The following is a 15,509-nucleotide window of genomic DNA, read 5'->3' as shown; positions in this document are numbered from 1 at the left end:
TTCCCAAATGGCACTGACTTTACTGGAAGGTCAATGAATATCAAGCATGCAATTTCCTTGTTTTGCAAAGGATGCAATACACATAAGATTTTAAGGGTATCTGCTTTGCAGCATATTTACACGAAGATACAGATGCTGAGAAACAGAAAACCAGAGTTTCCTCCTGCGGAGGGAAAGGGAGAGGATGTGGATGTTACAGGCATCAGGCAAAGAATGCAGAAGGAAGAGGACTCAGGAAACATATAAACAAAAATCAGTTATGAGAAATAGCTTGATTTATCCAAAGAGATTAAAGTTGATATGATAGGAGGAATAGTATATCTTTGAGCAAGCCCCCAAACACGCAGAACTTTATAAATCTTGCCTATAGGATTTCTGTTATAGCCACAAAAGGAAGCCTCAAAAAAAATTAAAAAAAAATGGCACTACTACAGATTATTACTGTAAAAAAGGGAAACGTCAGAATGAAAGCATATGAAGAGAGGGACAGATCCTTACTGTGAGATAATTAGCAGAGCATTATTAACTTCACTGCTGTCAAAGCTTCCCATGAACACTTCAATTAGAAAATGAACGCGGTGTCATACATAATGACAAGCCACACAATATGCTCAGCATTACACACTGCCAACAAAATCTGGAAGCCTGTCTCAAGACTTAAGAACCACCTTGTAGACAGACAACCTTTTCTCAGCATGAAACACCTCTTAAAAAAGAGATTCGGCCTTTCAGATATAAAATAAATACCATCTGAGCCTCTAACCCTGTTAAGAGTTTAAGGTGGAGGATTAAGAGTAAAATAAATCAGAAAGGAAGCTTTTAAATTTTTAACAGGCTAATAAAAGACCCAGTCAGCATGACCTTTTATCACATGTGGTAGATAAGAAGGAGAGATGAGGGTAGGATGTTAGACAGTAGACGGACCAGAAAAGCAGTCTACTGCTGTCTCCTTGAACACTTAAACGAGGCAGGAAACAATTCCAGTTTCTGTATAGGGAGTGAGGGCTTTGTCATTACCAATCTTCCCCCAAGTAAAGAGTAAGGTTTGGCATTGTTTTGTGAGATACCATCTTCTCTCCTGCAGCGTGGACTTCTCATGATAAAGCAAACTTCTCCTGGGGAAAGGAATAAAGTGGAGATGGTTGGCAATGTTCTACCATGCAGTGAAGCTCACTCCCTGCCCCTTTATCTCCACAACTACCACCACAGCTTCCTTCCGCACACTCAGTAGCCACATTTCCATCTGTCTGAGCTGTCCCAGGCATAGACAGGATGCCTCTGCCATGAATGCTCCTGACATTGAAGTAAATCCTCTTTGGATATCTCACAGCTGTTCCTCCTTCTACCCCTTGGCTGAGCTCTCCTCTGCTTGTGGAAGTGGACTTTGAAAGAATTTCCGTGCTGATGCCAGTGAGGAACTCCCACGAGGGCAAGGAAGTTGCATGTAACTTGCTAGTGGGGAATGAACTTCTGCATTCTGACCAGAAAGTCACATTGTAAGAGTTACATGTGATGAAGCAAAGGCTTTCAAACTAAGAAACCAACCTTATCACGTCCTGCACAAAATTCCTAAGGATGTCCACCCCTTGAACATTAATTTCTGCTGCTGTTTTTTTTTTTTTATTATTGTCTCTAACATGAAATAATTCAACGATTACTTTAGAGTGTACACAGACTATTTAAACAAAAAGAGGCAGAAAAAGAATTACACAACTAAAGACAAATAATTAACTCAATCCCTTACAAGCTTGTCTAAATGCCAGGATGCTTCAGACTGCTGGTTAAACTAATTTATCTTTGGATCCCTACGCAAACATACAGATACATAGCTTGTACCACGATGTTGATTTGACACATTTCATGTTAACTGTATTTGAGGGGTTAGTATTCACTCCCATACATATGCAGCGTTTTTGCAGCAGCATTCATAATTTCATCTCCAAGGAACAATGCTGGATTGACAGCATTGAAGTCTAAGGCCTCTTGTTTAGCCATTTGAAGTCATGCACAAAGCTGTTGTGTGGCAAATTTCCCTCATATCAATCAACCTGGGGAGAAAGAGAAAGCAAGCACACAGAAAGGTTTCCAGTATTTTGTCTCACTAACCATTACTGAAAATATAACACCAAGGAAATATATCTGCTGGCACTCAGAAGAGCATTTGAGGCGATCAGGTCTGCCACTCCAAGCTGCATTTATCTGAAAGGAAGAGAAGTGAGGCCTTGTGAAACCCTGTGTTACCTTTTTCTCCTGAGCAGTGAGATTAGGGGTTCTCACAGGTGCATGGGGTATTCCTTTCCTCCGACCTCTGTTTTCAGGCAAAGGGTTTAGAGGAAGGCCACGACAGATTTCCTTCAGGCTGGTCATAGTTGCTGAAGAAATACAAGGAGGAAAGGCAAGACAAATTAGAGAGACACAAGGAATGGATACAAAGGGTGAAGGCAAACAAGATGCTAAGCGATCGAGATGTGCCACCACTCTGGGGCGATCTCCAAGAGGACAGCCCGTCCTCTGGCTTTTGCAATCAGGCCTGCAGAGCACAGAGGGCAGGCAGCACAGTTGACACACCTACCCCCTCTGTGCCATGCCATTGGCTCTCCTGTCCTCCTCCAAAATGAATGATTCACAGTTTTGCTGTTTGTTCTCTGGGTGCTTTGTCAGGTGGTGCTGTGCTAAGCCACTAGAGCAGTCACTTTCCACATTAGCTGGTTCCCCCAGCGAAAGTCAGGGTCTGGAGCATGAACCTTGCTTGAGACTTCAGGGATTGTGCTTTTACATTTCTATAGTTCAGGAGCTGACTAAAGCAAATCATCATTATTCACATCATTGTTCATACACACTGTTCAGCTAAGATGTGCATTCTCTGCCTGACACCTCTAGGTATGGGCTGTTCCTCAAATATCATCAGGCGGTCCTCTGGACAGCAGCAGCTGTCAATGATAACAGCAAAATGTCCCCCTTAGATTTTAGCTCCTCTTAGCTCACAGGCATGCCTGGGTTTTAGTAGTACTAAACTGAAAACAGTACCTCTGTTACTGTTTTCCTCAAGACAGGCAATAATAAGGAAGAGAAATTAAGGCTTTCAGTTTTAAGTCACTTTTATAACCTACAGTTAACAACAACTGGAAAGTCTTATGTTGTTGCCATCCAGACATCACAAGTAAATGAATATGCTTAACTTTGACTTTCCACTTAAAGAGCAACATGAACTTTGCTCCCCATTTTGAGTTGTTGTTTAAATTATACAGGAGCTTCTTGACCTTTATTACATCCACGGAACTACAACTCACGGCCAGGGAATTTTCTCAAGTGCCACAGTTTAAGTCTGAGGAAATTATCTGGAAGAAACTTTTCAGTTAGTGACAAGCCTAAAACCTAGGAATAAAAAAAATGCCACATTATTTTTTTTCACAAAGGCAGCAATCAACAAGCAATGGCGACAAAGCACAATTATTAAATGACAGCATCTCATTAATGTCACACTGCCTGTAGCTCTAGGACATACTGCATTTCCCCAGCTCCCGCTGAAGATGCTTGAGTTGAAAGAACTCAGAACGTCCCAGGGGAGCTGAGCGCACCGCTCTCAAACCCTCTGAAGGATGCTAACTGTCACTTAGGAGAGAGAATTATGTTTTGTAATTATTCAGTATTTTAACTGTTTTCAAACAAAAGGCAAAGACAAAAAGGAGAGGAAATTTTTCCTACATATTTTAAAATTTTCTATTTGGTTTTCTTATTAAAAACGCACAAAAAAAGGAAGATAAGGGTAAAGTTAGAAAATTCTCCTCCAATACATAGCTAAATAACTCTGCCTTACATAAACATTCCCACTGCAAAGGGAAATAAATTTTTCCTTATTCTGCTTTGTATGACCCACATTCTGCAAATCCCTCTAAGGTCTGATCCTGTGCACACATGGGCACGAGAATAACCTCGTCTACTCCCATTGAGCCTGCTTCCCTCCGTGACATCAAACAGAAGGTAACGGCATTACACTGCCTTAAAAGCTGAAGAAAGAGAGAACGGAGCTGGGGGGTGGGTTGGGGGGGTTGTCACTCCCTGAATTAAAATTATTTCTAGGGCTGAGTGCTTTTACCCCTGATGCTGGAGCCTCGCTGGGTGTTGGAGTTACCCCCTCCAAAAAAATCTGGGGCTGGCAGATCCGACTTCAAGGTCATGCCCTGCATGAAGGCAGATGTGTCAGCGGTGCCAGCGCAGCCCCCCAGGAAGCCCCAAGTCCCCTCGCTGGCTTCTCCCAGCTCGTGTCTGCCCTTGCCTATGGAAATAAACCCGATGCTCGCTCCCAATCGCCCACCTTGCGAGGGACAAACCCCCCAGACCTTCCCCGCTGTCCCCACGCCTTGAGGCTGCCTTTGGGGTGCCCCGGGGGGGCTGTGTCGCCGCGGTGTGGGGCAGCTGTCATGTGCCGGCAGGGCTGGCAGAGGGTGCTGCAGGGACAAGGGACAGCAGGCAGCAGCCGGGGCGGGCTGAGCGGGCTGCCCCCGCCCCGCACACCCACGGCCGGGCAGACGGACGGGCAGACGGACGGGCAGACGGAGGACGGGCAGGCTCCTGGAGCAGAAGATGCTGCCGGAGAACAACGCCTGCATCTGAGCGCACCGAGGACCAGCCCAGCCGACGAGGAGGTGCGGAACCGACCCATCCTCCTCCTCCTCCACCCTAAAAAAAAAAAAAAAAAAAAAAAAAAAAGCACGTATAAAGAACAGGAAGAAGATCACATGTTATAATAATCCCCTCTGCAGCCAGACAGGACCAGAGAGGCGAACTGCCCGCTCAGGACCGAGGGATGTGCTAGAGGCAGAGAGGAAACTTGAGGCTAACTCCCAGCCCCGGAGGGGGGGAACCCCAACCCTGAGCCTCGCTGCAGCCGGAGGGAGGCAGGAGCTGCCCTCCAGCCCCTTTTTTTCCCCCGCACCTGAGCGCAGCCCCTGCCCCAGGCTCCCTCCGGCAGCCCCGACCCCGACCAGGGGTCCCCCGGCCCCGGCGAGCCCCCCCCCACCCCCCCGCCGCTTTGGGGTTTTGCTCTTAGCCCCTGGCGCTCGCTGTGGGATCAGTGGCTTCCGTGCCAGCGGAGGGAGGAGGGCTAGGAAATAAAATCAAGCCACCCAAACTGACAAGAGAGAAGAGCCAGGAAAGCACTTGCTTCTCATCAGCTCTCAGCGAGAAAAGCCAACTCTCTTCTTATGACCCCTCTGCTGCAGGGAGCAAAGGGGAAGCGGGTTTGGGGGCAGAGCTCCCACCAAAGCGGGGTTCCCGCAGCCGGGACCCCATCGCCACCCCGGCTAGCTGCGGGGGCTGCCAAGGGGGTAGGGAAGGTTGCCAGGGGGAAGGAAGCCAAAAGGAAGCTCCAGCAAAAGCAAGGAGCAGAAAGGAAAGTTTCGGACTAGCATCCGCAAGAGAGCGGACCGAAGAGAGCTCCCCGCGTCGCACCAGCCCTCGATGGTGCATTCAGGGGGCTGCAGCAGGGATGTGAACATCCCCGGCCCGCTGCATGGAGAGGGGTGAAGACACGGCAAATCCTTGTTATTTATTTATTTATTGGAAGCGATGTACGGGTGACACCCAGAAGGCATCTGAGCCCTGAAAGAGAAAAAAAAAAAAAAAAAAAAAAGGCTCCAGACCCAAAGGAAAACAAGAAGAATGAGACAGCAGCCTTGACCCCTGCACTAAGAGGAAGGTGAGCAGAAAGAAAGAAAGAAAATACAGAAAAGCCATGCAAGCACCAAACCTGTAGATTACTGCAGCTCTTTTTTGCTTCACCGAGGACAGATATTTTACTGACAGCCATGCAGCATAAAGGCATCGTGCTGATTGTGTTCTTGGAATATTTTATTTCTGGCCACGGAGGAGCAGGTAAGCAAAATAAATCAATATTGCCATTCATGAAACAATTTATCCTAAGTTGAGCAAGGGGAAAAGGAATAGAAATCTAATCTGTAAAGTATGGTAATTTTTTTATGTCAACCTCTTTATTTTAGATTGCATTTTTACAAGGAATCTGGGTTAGTCGATGTATATGAATGCCTCTTATTCCATGATACACAGCTTTACAGCTCAGTCATCCCCCAAAGACTTATAATAGGATGTACTCTTTCATACATTCTTAAAGGGAAAAGCTGTATTATTTCTATGAATGAAAGAAAAATAAGAGAGAAAGAAAGAGGTGGATAGATTGAGATAAGCTGGATGTTTGTTTTGAGGAAGAAACACTGGCTTCCTGGGCAGGACAAGAGTGAAATGACAAGATCCTTGGACAGCACCACTGAAGGAATCTGAATTATTCTCTGCTAACTCCATTTTTCATCATTAAAAGTCAGAGACACTGCTTATGAGTTCCTATTAATCAAAGAAAACCCATTCATTCAGTGTATTCACTGATTCAGTTGTTAACATGCAGTGGACAAGATTAAATCTGTATTAGAGAAAAAAAAACACAACGGACTAGGGCAGAAAGAGAAGTTGGTAAGTTGTGTGTGCATATGTGGGTGTACAAATGAGCATACATAGGAATGATATAGCTGTATTGGTATTTACATAGGCTTCTACAAATACCTGCATTATGATAGAGACTAATTCCTTAAGGGAAAGGAAGCAAAGCATTAGATTGCTTTCTTCCTACTGTGATTTAACACCTCTTTAAGGTTAAAAGGGATGAATTACGCAGATCAGTCCAGAAAAATATAAACAAGCATTGACAAAATAACAATATGTCCTTGGTGACTTTCCCATTGGGATACTGGCTTGGGATCTGTCTTTCTGCATAGCAAAGCATACCAGTGGTTTAAATTTCACCTGCGTGCTCTGAGTATTAGGACTGGAGCAACACTCCTCATGTAGTGATTTTAAAGTGACTGAAGTGTTCAGATACCATGCAGGATTTGGTAAAATCAAAGGCAGATCAGGAGGCTTCAGCTCAGATTATGGCTTAGTTAGAACCTTTTTAATAACACAGACATTAGACTTCCTAACTGCAGAAGTTATTTTCTTAAAAACTGAAAATAGCTCATAAATTTACAGTCCTGCCAGATTATCCTGTGACTCATTTGGGAAAACGTTTGGCTATCGCAACATTACAGGGACTGATTGGAGGGAGGACAAGGTATCTTAGTCCCCTTAGTGTTTTATCTTGGGCATTTACTAGTCTCCTGGGCTAGAACTCTCCCTACAGGATACGTATGTTGAAACATAGCACAGGAAGGTTACAGAGATGTCTTTTAAACTTGCTGATGCTGCTGCAGAAAGCAGCCTGCTATAAACTAACCTTAATTTGCTCTGCATCCAATACTCAAAGTGAAGATGAATCTTCAAGGAAAAGCAGCCCACAGCTGACTGTGTGGAGCTAAACACTCTCAGAATAATAGTGTAGGACACCGTGATTAACAGCAAAATAATTGGCTATTGAAGGTGATGACACTGAAGATTCAAAGTTGCTTTAAATAAATATACACTGTTTGGCCAAAAGGTTGCACAAACCACCAGTCTGTGAAAGCCCAAGGTCTACCTGTTCATTTTAGTCTTTTTTCTTTTTAAGAAGCAAGGTAAAAATCTTGAACTAACCTTGAATCTTTCCAGGTCCTATCAGAGGCAGGGTCAATATTGCTTGGACTACAGCTAATTCTGGCAGTATTTAGCCAATCTGTGTAAAAGGAAGCAGACAGGTATACAGAGAAGTATTGTCATAATCTATTAGCCTACCCAGGAAATTCCTTTTTCAGCACTATAGTTGGTCTGTCCTGATCAGAAGTGAAACAAATTGCTGGGCGGTTGTGTGGGGAGTACATGGAGTACATTATTTGTGGGAAGTGCCATATTTGCCTTCTGCCACCTCTGTGCAGAGGAGACAGCCGCAGTTGTCAGGATTGGCTCCTTAGATCTTTAAATACAATGCAAGGGGAAAAAAAACTTAGTTGTGAGGCTGGAGGAGTCACCTAGGTTTTATATTGTCAGATGTGGACCTTCCCCTCTTCTCCCAGGTGGAGGACCTTATTCCCCTCATATAAACCCCACAGCAGCCTGAAAACTCTTGCATATGGGGCCAGCTGCTCACGGGGCTGACAGCAGCCTGGGCTCTCCCTTCGCCCCTGGCCAGCCGCAGCCCTCCCCAGGGAGCAGCGCCCAGGGGAGCGGTGCTGGGCCAGCTCTCCTCCCGATGGCAGCCCTCCAAAAGGGGGCGTGGTGTGGTCAAAAATGGCCATTTCTTGCACCAAGCTTATAATCAGCTGCAGGACCTCGTTATCAGCTGGGTTTGGTTTCCTCTGGGCTGGGATTGTTCAGTTCTTCTGCAATAAGGGTGCAGGTGTTGGAGCCCACTGCTGCTCCAGGAAGGATGCTGCGGGCAGACTGCAACTGCCTGATATGAAAGAGCGCCCAGACCTGGGATCTCATACTCATTCTGCCCGTGCCTCAGGCCATGTCTCAGGAGCAGTTTGGTCTTGTAGCATATTCAGAACATCACCGTTAGGGTATTTATGAAGGCTAGCTCATTAGCTTCAGCTGTGAGGCCACTCACAAATGGATGACAACTTGCCAAACTTATTGCGTGCTGGCCCCAGACAAACCAAAGGGTTGTAGCACTTCTTTTGAAACCAGCATCGAGGACCAAAGTCCTAGATTTGATTAATAAAACCTTGAGCAATTCATGTCCCCAGGATAGTAGGCTTTAGAATGGCGTTTAAAAGTCTTTGCTTATTAAGAAAAAAGTTAAGCAGATACAGAACAAGTGAAATCCAGGCTGGACATAGATGCTGAAACTGCTCCATCAAAAACTTTGCAGAAGAAGCCCAAAGATCTTCTATTCAGAAGGGTGAAAGTTGCTCTCCTGTTTCACTGTAAGAGACTCAAATGCACAAAATCACAATTTTTGCATATGGAAAAGAAATAAAACCCCCAATTCAAATCACACAGAAAATATTTGGCATTTTTCTACTCATGTCAGCAGGCTTTGACTCAGTTCCCACATGGCCTTTCTTCCACTGGATATCCATGGAGGGAGAAAAAATAAATAAATAAAACATTGAATATGTTTTTAGTTAATATCCGTAAGGTTACAAGACCCTGAAGAAAGACACCTTCCTTTGAAATGGTGTCCCAGTCATATCATCAGTGTGACCTCCCCTGAAATGTACGGCTCCCCAGCCACCAGCTAACACCACTGTAAGAACACGTGCCAGCCAAGTGCCACTGACCTGCCGCTTTGTGGCACAGCTCGGAGGGAGCAGAAAGACAAATAGATTAATGATATCACTTCTGGAGCCAAGCCGTCCACCATGGAGTGTAAGCTAATCAACTTCAATACCAGGCAGTGCCCGTGCACAATCAAACTGTTTCATTTTTTATGAATTATTCAGTGAGCCCTCTCGGGTTAAGTTGCCTGCTTGCCTGGCTGCTGTTTCTCTTCTGCAGCAGTACCCCCTCGCTGTCCAAATTCCACACTTGGTGTTCTTTCCACAGAATTGGTGAGTGATGGGAAGGCTGCACTATCCTTGTAGCCAAGCAGTGTTCTGCCAATTGATTTCTTTAAATGCAAAGTTTTTAATCAACTGCAGATTTTGTTTTCCACCATCTCTCCTGCTCTCGAACTCCCTTCTGCTAATTTAGATGTTGCTCTTCTCCCGTTTTCCTAATGACACAGCAGTTTGGACAGGAACTATTTATCGATGTTGCTGCATTAGCAGGCGGAGCAGATAAAGCTTCTTGTGACTGTTGTTCAGGAGAACAACCACGTTCTTCCTCCTTTTCCAGGTTCAGATAAAAACAGCTGAAAAACTTGGTGCGAGACTGATATCCCATTAATGGGAAATGTGAAAAGCAGCCATTCTTTTTAAAAAATGTTTCCTTTTTTACTTTCTCACATTCTTGTCTGCAAAGCTTCCCCTGTGCAACTCCTTAAATTTAGAACTCCAGCATGCCATTTCCTCTGTGAAAGCATCAGTGGTGTGGTGCATCAATAAAGATGGACTTTCTTTTAATTACACGCTATATTAATCCATAACCCAATAGCATTTGTAACATGAACCCACTCTTGTTCAGAACTTAGCAATCTGGACTCTTGTTAGAGCTAATGCTTGTTCAAAGCTCAGCTATAAAGCTGGTCCCACTACAATTCTCTGGAGGCAAAGATGACACCTCTCTGCAGCACGGAGCAAAAGCACTTACTATCCAATCTACTTGAAACACAGAAATTGCTGTGCTTTCCTTATTTCCAATAATTTCTACTGAACAGCTGAGACATGAACAAGCCAGACCAGGTAATATGGGCATTTAAGCGCCACTTGCGAAGACTTTCTTGAGGCATTGCAGTTGCAAGCCATTATATTTTTGCTGACCTGCAAGGATGGATTTATGTTTATCTCAGGAACTGTGCATGACTCAGTGAAATTCACCCTCTAGGCAGAAAAATTTGGAATGTCAATTGTTCTGCAAAAAGGACAAAGCTCTAAACAACTTTTGGGGAAACCTGAGTCCTTTCTCATGAAAAGACTCAGAGAAATTGCAAGAAACCTTCCAGGTAAAATGTCTGAACCTCCTGGTGTTCCCCTGTAACTCTACTAGCCTCAGATAAGAAGTTTACAGTCAGAAAGAAAATCACTTGACATGGTTGTCAAGCAGTCAGGATGGTAAGAGGGCTTGGTGGAGGACCACCAGCAGTGCTAAGAATCAACTGCTCAGTTGAAGATGTGGAGCAAAGAACAGAAGTGATAGAGTCAAGCATTACCATCTTCTTTGCTTTCATTTCCAGCTGACTTGTGAAAGTCATTCTCCTCATTCTCCTCATTCCCTCCTCATGGTGGGACAGCTTTCATTCCTTCAATCCAGGGACAATTAGGTGCAGATCAGGCACTGCTGCCCTCCAAGCTCTACCAGTCTCCTAGGATTTCACTGGAATACCCAAATAAATCTTGGTCATCCCATCGTAGTCAATGGTGGAAGAGCACCTCCATCAAGAGGAAACATACTGTGTCTCCTGACAACCATCCTTCCCTGAGACTTCTGCTTAAAATGTCTGCAAGGCAAACACGCACCCAATCCAAGGGCCTCTGAAGGTGGCTTCCATCTTCTTCTAAGTAAAGAGCATTTTTGGATTATGCACTTCCATGCTACCTGAAATTTAATATCACCTTACATTGTATGTAAGCTAAAATAGCACACACCATTGGTCAATGGGATTCAGTGGATGTGCAGCAGCTTGATTTTGTGTCCTAATCCTGGAATGCAAAATGCATGAGATGTTTTCCAAAACAATGTCTATCCCTTTCTCTTCTGGCCTGTGCAGAACTGTCATTAAGAACTAAGGACAGAAGCAACTCAGAGGGAAAACCGTGCAGGCTGGATGCATTTTTTCACCTTAAACAATTCTTTGGGAAAGAAGAACATCAGCTTCACCCAAATACATTTATGATTTGGCTAATTTCATAAGGCTGAATCAAAATGAATTTTCTTTGGCCTAACTTGATTTGAAAACTTATTTTGCCTGAGGAAGGGCCAAATATAACCTGAGCAGGGATTTTAAAATTTGACCTAGAATCTTGAACTAATAGCTGACCTTTGAACTGCTCCTAGATTACCCAGGGTTTACGGTCATCCTATGTTTCATTGGAAGGGTCATTTCCTGTAGGACTTATATTGAGTCATCTGACTTGTGACCTCTTGGATTAGATTTATGACCTTGCAAGGTCAGTCTTTAACTCATTCTGGACTGTTAAATTGCAAAGAGGACATTGTATGTCATTAGAGAAGCAGTTTTCTCCAATTTGGTAATAAGGTTTTGGGAGTGACCTATAAATCCAGTGTCACAAAACACTACTAATTTCCAAACAATATTAGGATTTTGTAGTTATCCCTACCTTTCCTAATTTAGAAATAAGTAGATGCATACATTGAAGATAGCAAAACATTTTTTTTGCTGTATTTGCAAACTTGGCAAACAGAATATATTCACCTATCTCCATGTCAATGTGTTTAAAAAAAATGAAAAAAAAGAAAGACTTGATTTTCAGCTCTGCTAAGTATTAGAAACTCCAGCTCCTCTCAATAGGAGTAGCAGAAATTCAGCACCTCTTAAAATTAGGTCAATAACACATAACTAGAGAGATATATGCTTTCTTCATCTGTTTTTATGTGTAAACAGTGTCTGCAATTTGTAGCACAGGAATCATCTCTTTTCTTAATGAATCGATAATGTACAGTACAGTTTAGCTTAGCTTTCTGATTACAGTAAAATAAACACATTGCACAGATTCAGCCCTCAGATATGCAGCTGTACAAGAGTGAGAGTAAGAAAACACAAGATTCCTGCAGTTAAATGTATAACTTAATGGACTGATGCAACTGCATTCTCAACAGGTATCAAAGTTAGAGTTTCAAGTGCTTATGGGTAAAGGCTGAGTTTTCTAAAGACCTCAGCTTCCAAGTCAGACACCTAAAACAATGACTAGATTTACTGAGAAAGTCCCTCCAAACTTTGTGTGAGAAGAAGCTCTCCTTAGGAGAAGTCCTCTTGGACGTCGATCCCCAGAAGAGGACACCAACCATTTTCACAGTCACCAGTCTTACAGCTTTAGAATTGTTTGAGGAGTTCTGCTTAGCTTTATTTCTTTTGCCTGTCTTTCAGATCCCATGAGGCTACAAGCTTTGCGCTGTAATGGCCGTTCTTGCAACCCTCCAGTGGGAAACCTTGCAAGAGGGAGGACACCAGTCACCCTCACCACGTGTGGGCAGAACAGCACAGAACTGTACTGCTTCTACCCAGACCAAAATCTCCTCCACCTGGCCTCCCGTGGCTGTGGGCAGCCTCACTGCACCAAATGCAATGCCAACCAGCCTGATAACTCCCACCTCCCTGCTGACATGACAGATGATTTCTTCGCAAATCCAGTCTCCTGGTGGCAGTCTGCCCAAGGGGTGCACAGGGAAGAAATCAGGCTGGACTTCGAAACGGAGTTCTACCTGACCCACGTCATCGCTGTGTTCAAGTCCCCGCGCCCAGCCGCGATGGTGCTGGAAAGATCCCAGGACTATGGGCAGACTTGGAGGCCCTACAAGTATTTCTCTGTCAACTGTACAGCGACTTTCGGGCTCCAGGATGATCTCAATGAGGAGGGCTCCATGTGTACTTCCAGATATTCAGATGCAGTGCCCTGCACCAGAGGAGAGGTAAGCGATAACTAAGGTTTGGACAAAGTTTAATGTCAAACAGCTAAAGATGGGCTGAAAGTTGGAGAGTACAAGCTCAAAAAGACACTGCCTATAAATTAAGAAAGGTACCCCCTTCTCAAAGGTTTTATGTTAAGAAAATAAAGGGGAAGAAATAAAGAAATGATATATCAATGAAATTGAATGGAAATGTTTTAGCAAGTTTCTTTTATGAGAGTTGCAGAGGATAGGATTAACATTTTTGCCTATTTTTACATTGCAGATGCCAATAACTGAAGTAAAACACCACCAAAACAGATGTAGAAAAAATACACATTTGTAGAGCCTTATTTATCCAAAATGTTTTCCTCCTTTAGGATGACATGAACAGCACTTTCAAATTGTCTTTCACCATATAAAAGGTCCTGGATGTTTTAAATACAACCTTCCCTGAACTTTTAGTGCAACTACTCCTGCTGGCGGTGTCCATTCTGGTTGTATCAAGACAAAGGCTCCAAAAATGAAACCATTTAGAAACAGGAATTGTGACTGAGCAGGCAGATTCCACTGTTCAGCAGGGGGAAAGGGTCCTCCTTTGGTATGAATATTCTGATTAAACATGCAGAAGGTTTTCTTTTAAAATAAATGCACAATTGTTCTGATAAATTCCTCTGAGAACATAAGCGACTGCTTAGTAATCAGATAATTAGCTTAGCTATATTTGCATTCATTAATCTGAAAACAATTTAGATGGGAAAGAAGGTAAATATCATTGGTGTCTTTTTTTTAGAGGAGACAGAAAAGCACACAGAGAGACTATGAGACATTCCTGTAGTCCCGCCAGAGGCTGGAATCCTTTCACTTCCTTCTCTCTTCCTTAGAGAAGTCACAGTCCTCTTGGTTTCCCTGTCTGGAAGTGATCACACAGGTTTGGCAGTAATACTTGCTGTAAATTAAGCTCAGGTGTGAGGTAAATGATCCCAATAGCCTTCAGAAAAACACAGTGGTTTCAGCAGTGCACTTCAAAATGCACTTGAGAAGAAAGAAATCAGTGTCCTACACCTGAGACAGAAAAAGAGCAGTAAGCAGAGACTGAGTTAATCTTTGTGCAACAAGGCTGGGAAACATCTCTGTGTATTGGAAATCTGGAGCAAATCATCTAACTACTGTCTTCTTCCTGGAGTAGTAATTCTGCTAGTTAGTTATTAGGATACAATGAAGTCATATACATCCAAATGTCTTCTGTAGAGAGATTAGAATTTGCCACGTCAATACATAATCTAGGCAACTATTATGATTTTCCACTGTTTTGTGCCATCCAACGAAAAATCTGGAAGTACTTTGCAAGATCTATATAACGATCTTCAGCACGCATACAACGGTCCTGTTGCCATTTCACAGACACGGAAAGCTTCCCCAGAAAGGTAGAAGTGGCTTGTGGTGGAACAGGACAGTTCTGGTAAAATAAGGAATAGAATTCAGGCTTTGAGGTGAATGGCTTGGCCTTAGACACAAAACAACTCTTCCTTTTCTATACAGTATCTCCTGTTACCCTGCATTATGTAGGGTTTTGTGCTTGCTTAACCTTGGGGAATATCATTAAGACCACGTGTTGTTGCTGAAACAAATCCGAAGGGTGGATGGCAGAAAATCAAATAATAAAACATACATCCAACAAAAGCCTTTGTCATTACAAGTGTCGAATGATTCTTTCAACTTGGGCAGCCACCACACCTAAATGAATATGTGTATCTTTAACCAATTCATGCTGTGGTAGTAGATGTTAGAAAATAACAGTAACAGTAAGAACAGTCATATATTTACAGGTCATACCCTTGCAGATCCCAAATACTTTCATGAACTGTTACATGAATTGAATACACTTCCTCTATGGGATGGAGAGCTGAAAGCAGCACATGGGAATCTGTACAGCTGCTTAACAGAGAACAAGCTGAACAGTTTCACAGCAAATAAACTCAAAAGGATTCTGGAGTTCTGAACAAACTTTACAGAGAACTCTTAACCAATCCATCAAATACTGCTATGGCAAGGGTGCAAAAGCATTAGACTTTTCAGGTCAGCAATATGACACAGCAGATTCTTTTGTGAATGAAAATAAAAGGCGGCAGAGCGTAGTTATTTAAAGTGATACCTGATCAGATTTGCCTGAGTGACATTGCTACTTTTACTACAAGTCTCATGGGAGCTTTGCCCACACATCTCAGAAATGCAGTTTTACAATTTATTTTAAAGATGTCACAAATGTCACAAGGGTATCCCCTCAAGCACTGGCTCCCAACTGAGGTGGATGGAAGCTGAATCCCCATCAGTGCTTTGTGCAGTGTTCTCTCCTTTTG

The 15,509-nt window shown here is 43.5% G+C and overlaps 2 protein-coding genes across 4 annotated transcripts in view; one reads left to right on the top strand and one right to left on the bottom strand.

Annotated features, from left to right (window-relative positions):
- Positions 1-2,534, bottom strand: part of UROC1 (urocanate hydratase 1) — a 39,346-nt gene extending 36,812 nt beyond the window's left edge. The window contains exon 1 of the mRNA XM_080606926.1: positions 2,242-2,534. Coding sequence (XP_080463052.1) covers positions 2,242-2,367 — 126 coding nt within the window. The 5' untranslated portion in view covers positions 2,368-2,534. The remainder of the gene's footprint in view (positions 1-2,241) is intronic.
- A 106-nt stretch (positions 2,535-2,640) lies between these two features.
- LOC308200708 (netrin-4-like) overlaps positions 2,641-15,509 on the top strand; it is a 54,803-nt gene continuing 41,934 nt past the window's right edge. For all 3 annotated transcript variants that reach the window (XM_080606934.1, XM_080606936.1, XM_080606935.1), the window contains exons 1-2: positions 2,641-5,874; positions 12,632-13,173. In XM_080606934.1, coding sequence (XP_080463060.1) covers positions 5,808-5,874; positions 12,632-13,173 — 609 coding nt within the window. In that variant the 5' untranslated portion in view covers positions 2,641-5,807. The remainder of the gene's footprint in view (positions 5,875-12,631; positions 13,174-15,509) is intronic.

The sequence above is a fragment of the Anser brachyrhynchus genome (genome assembly GCF_964034855.1).
Source record: "Anser brachyrhynchus genome assembly, chromosome: 10".
Lineage (NCBI taxonomy): Eukaryota > Metazoa > Chordata > Aves > Anseriformes > Anatidae > Anser > Anser brachyrhynchus.
Note: the sequence above shows the minus strand (reverse complement) of the source record. Positions and strands in the feature narration are given on the sequence as shown.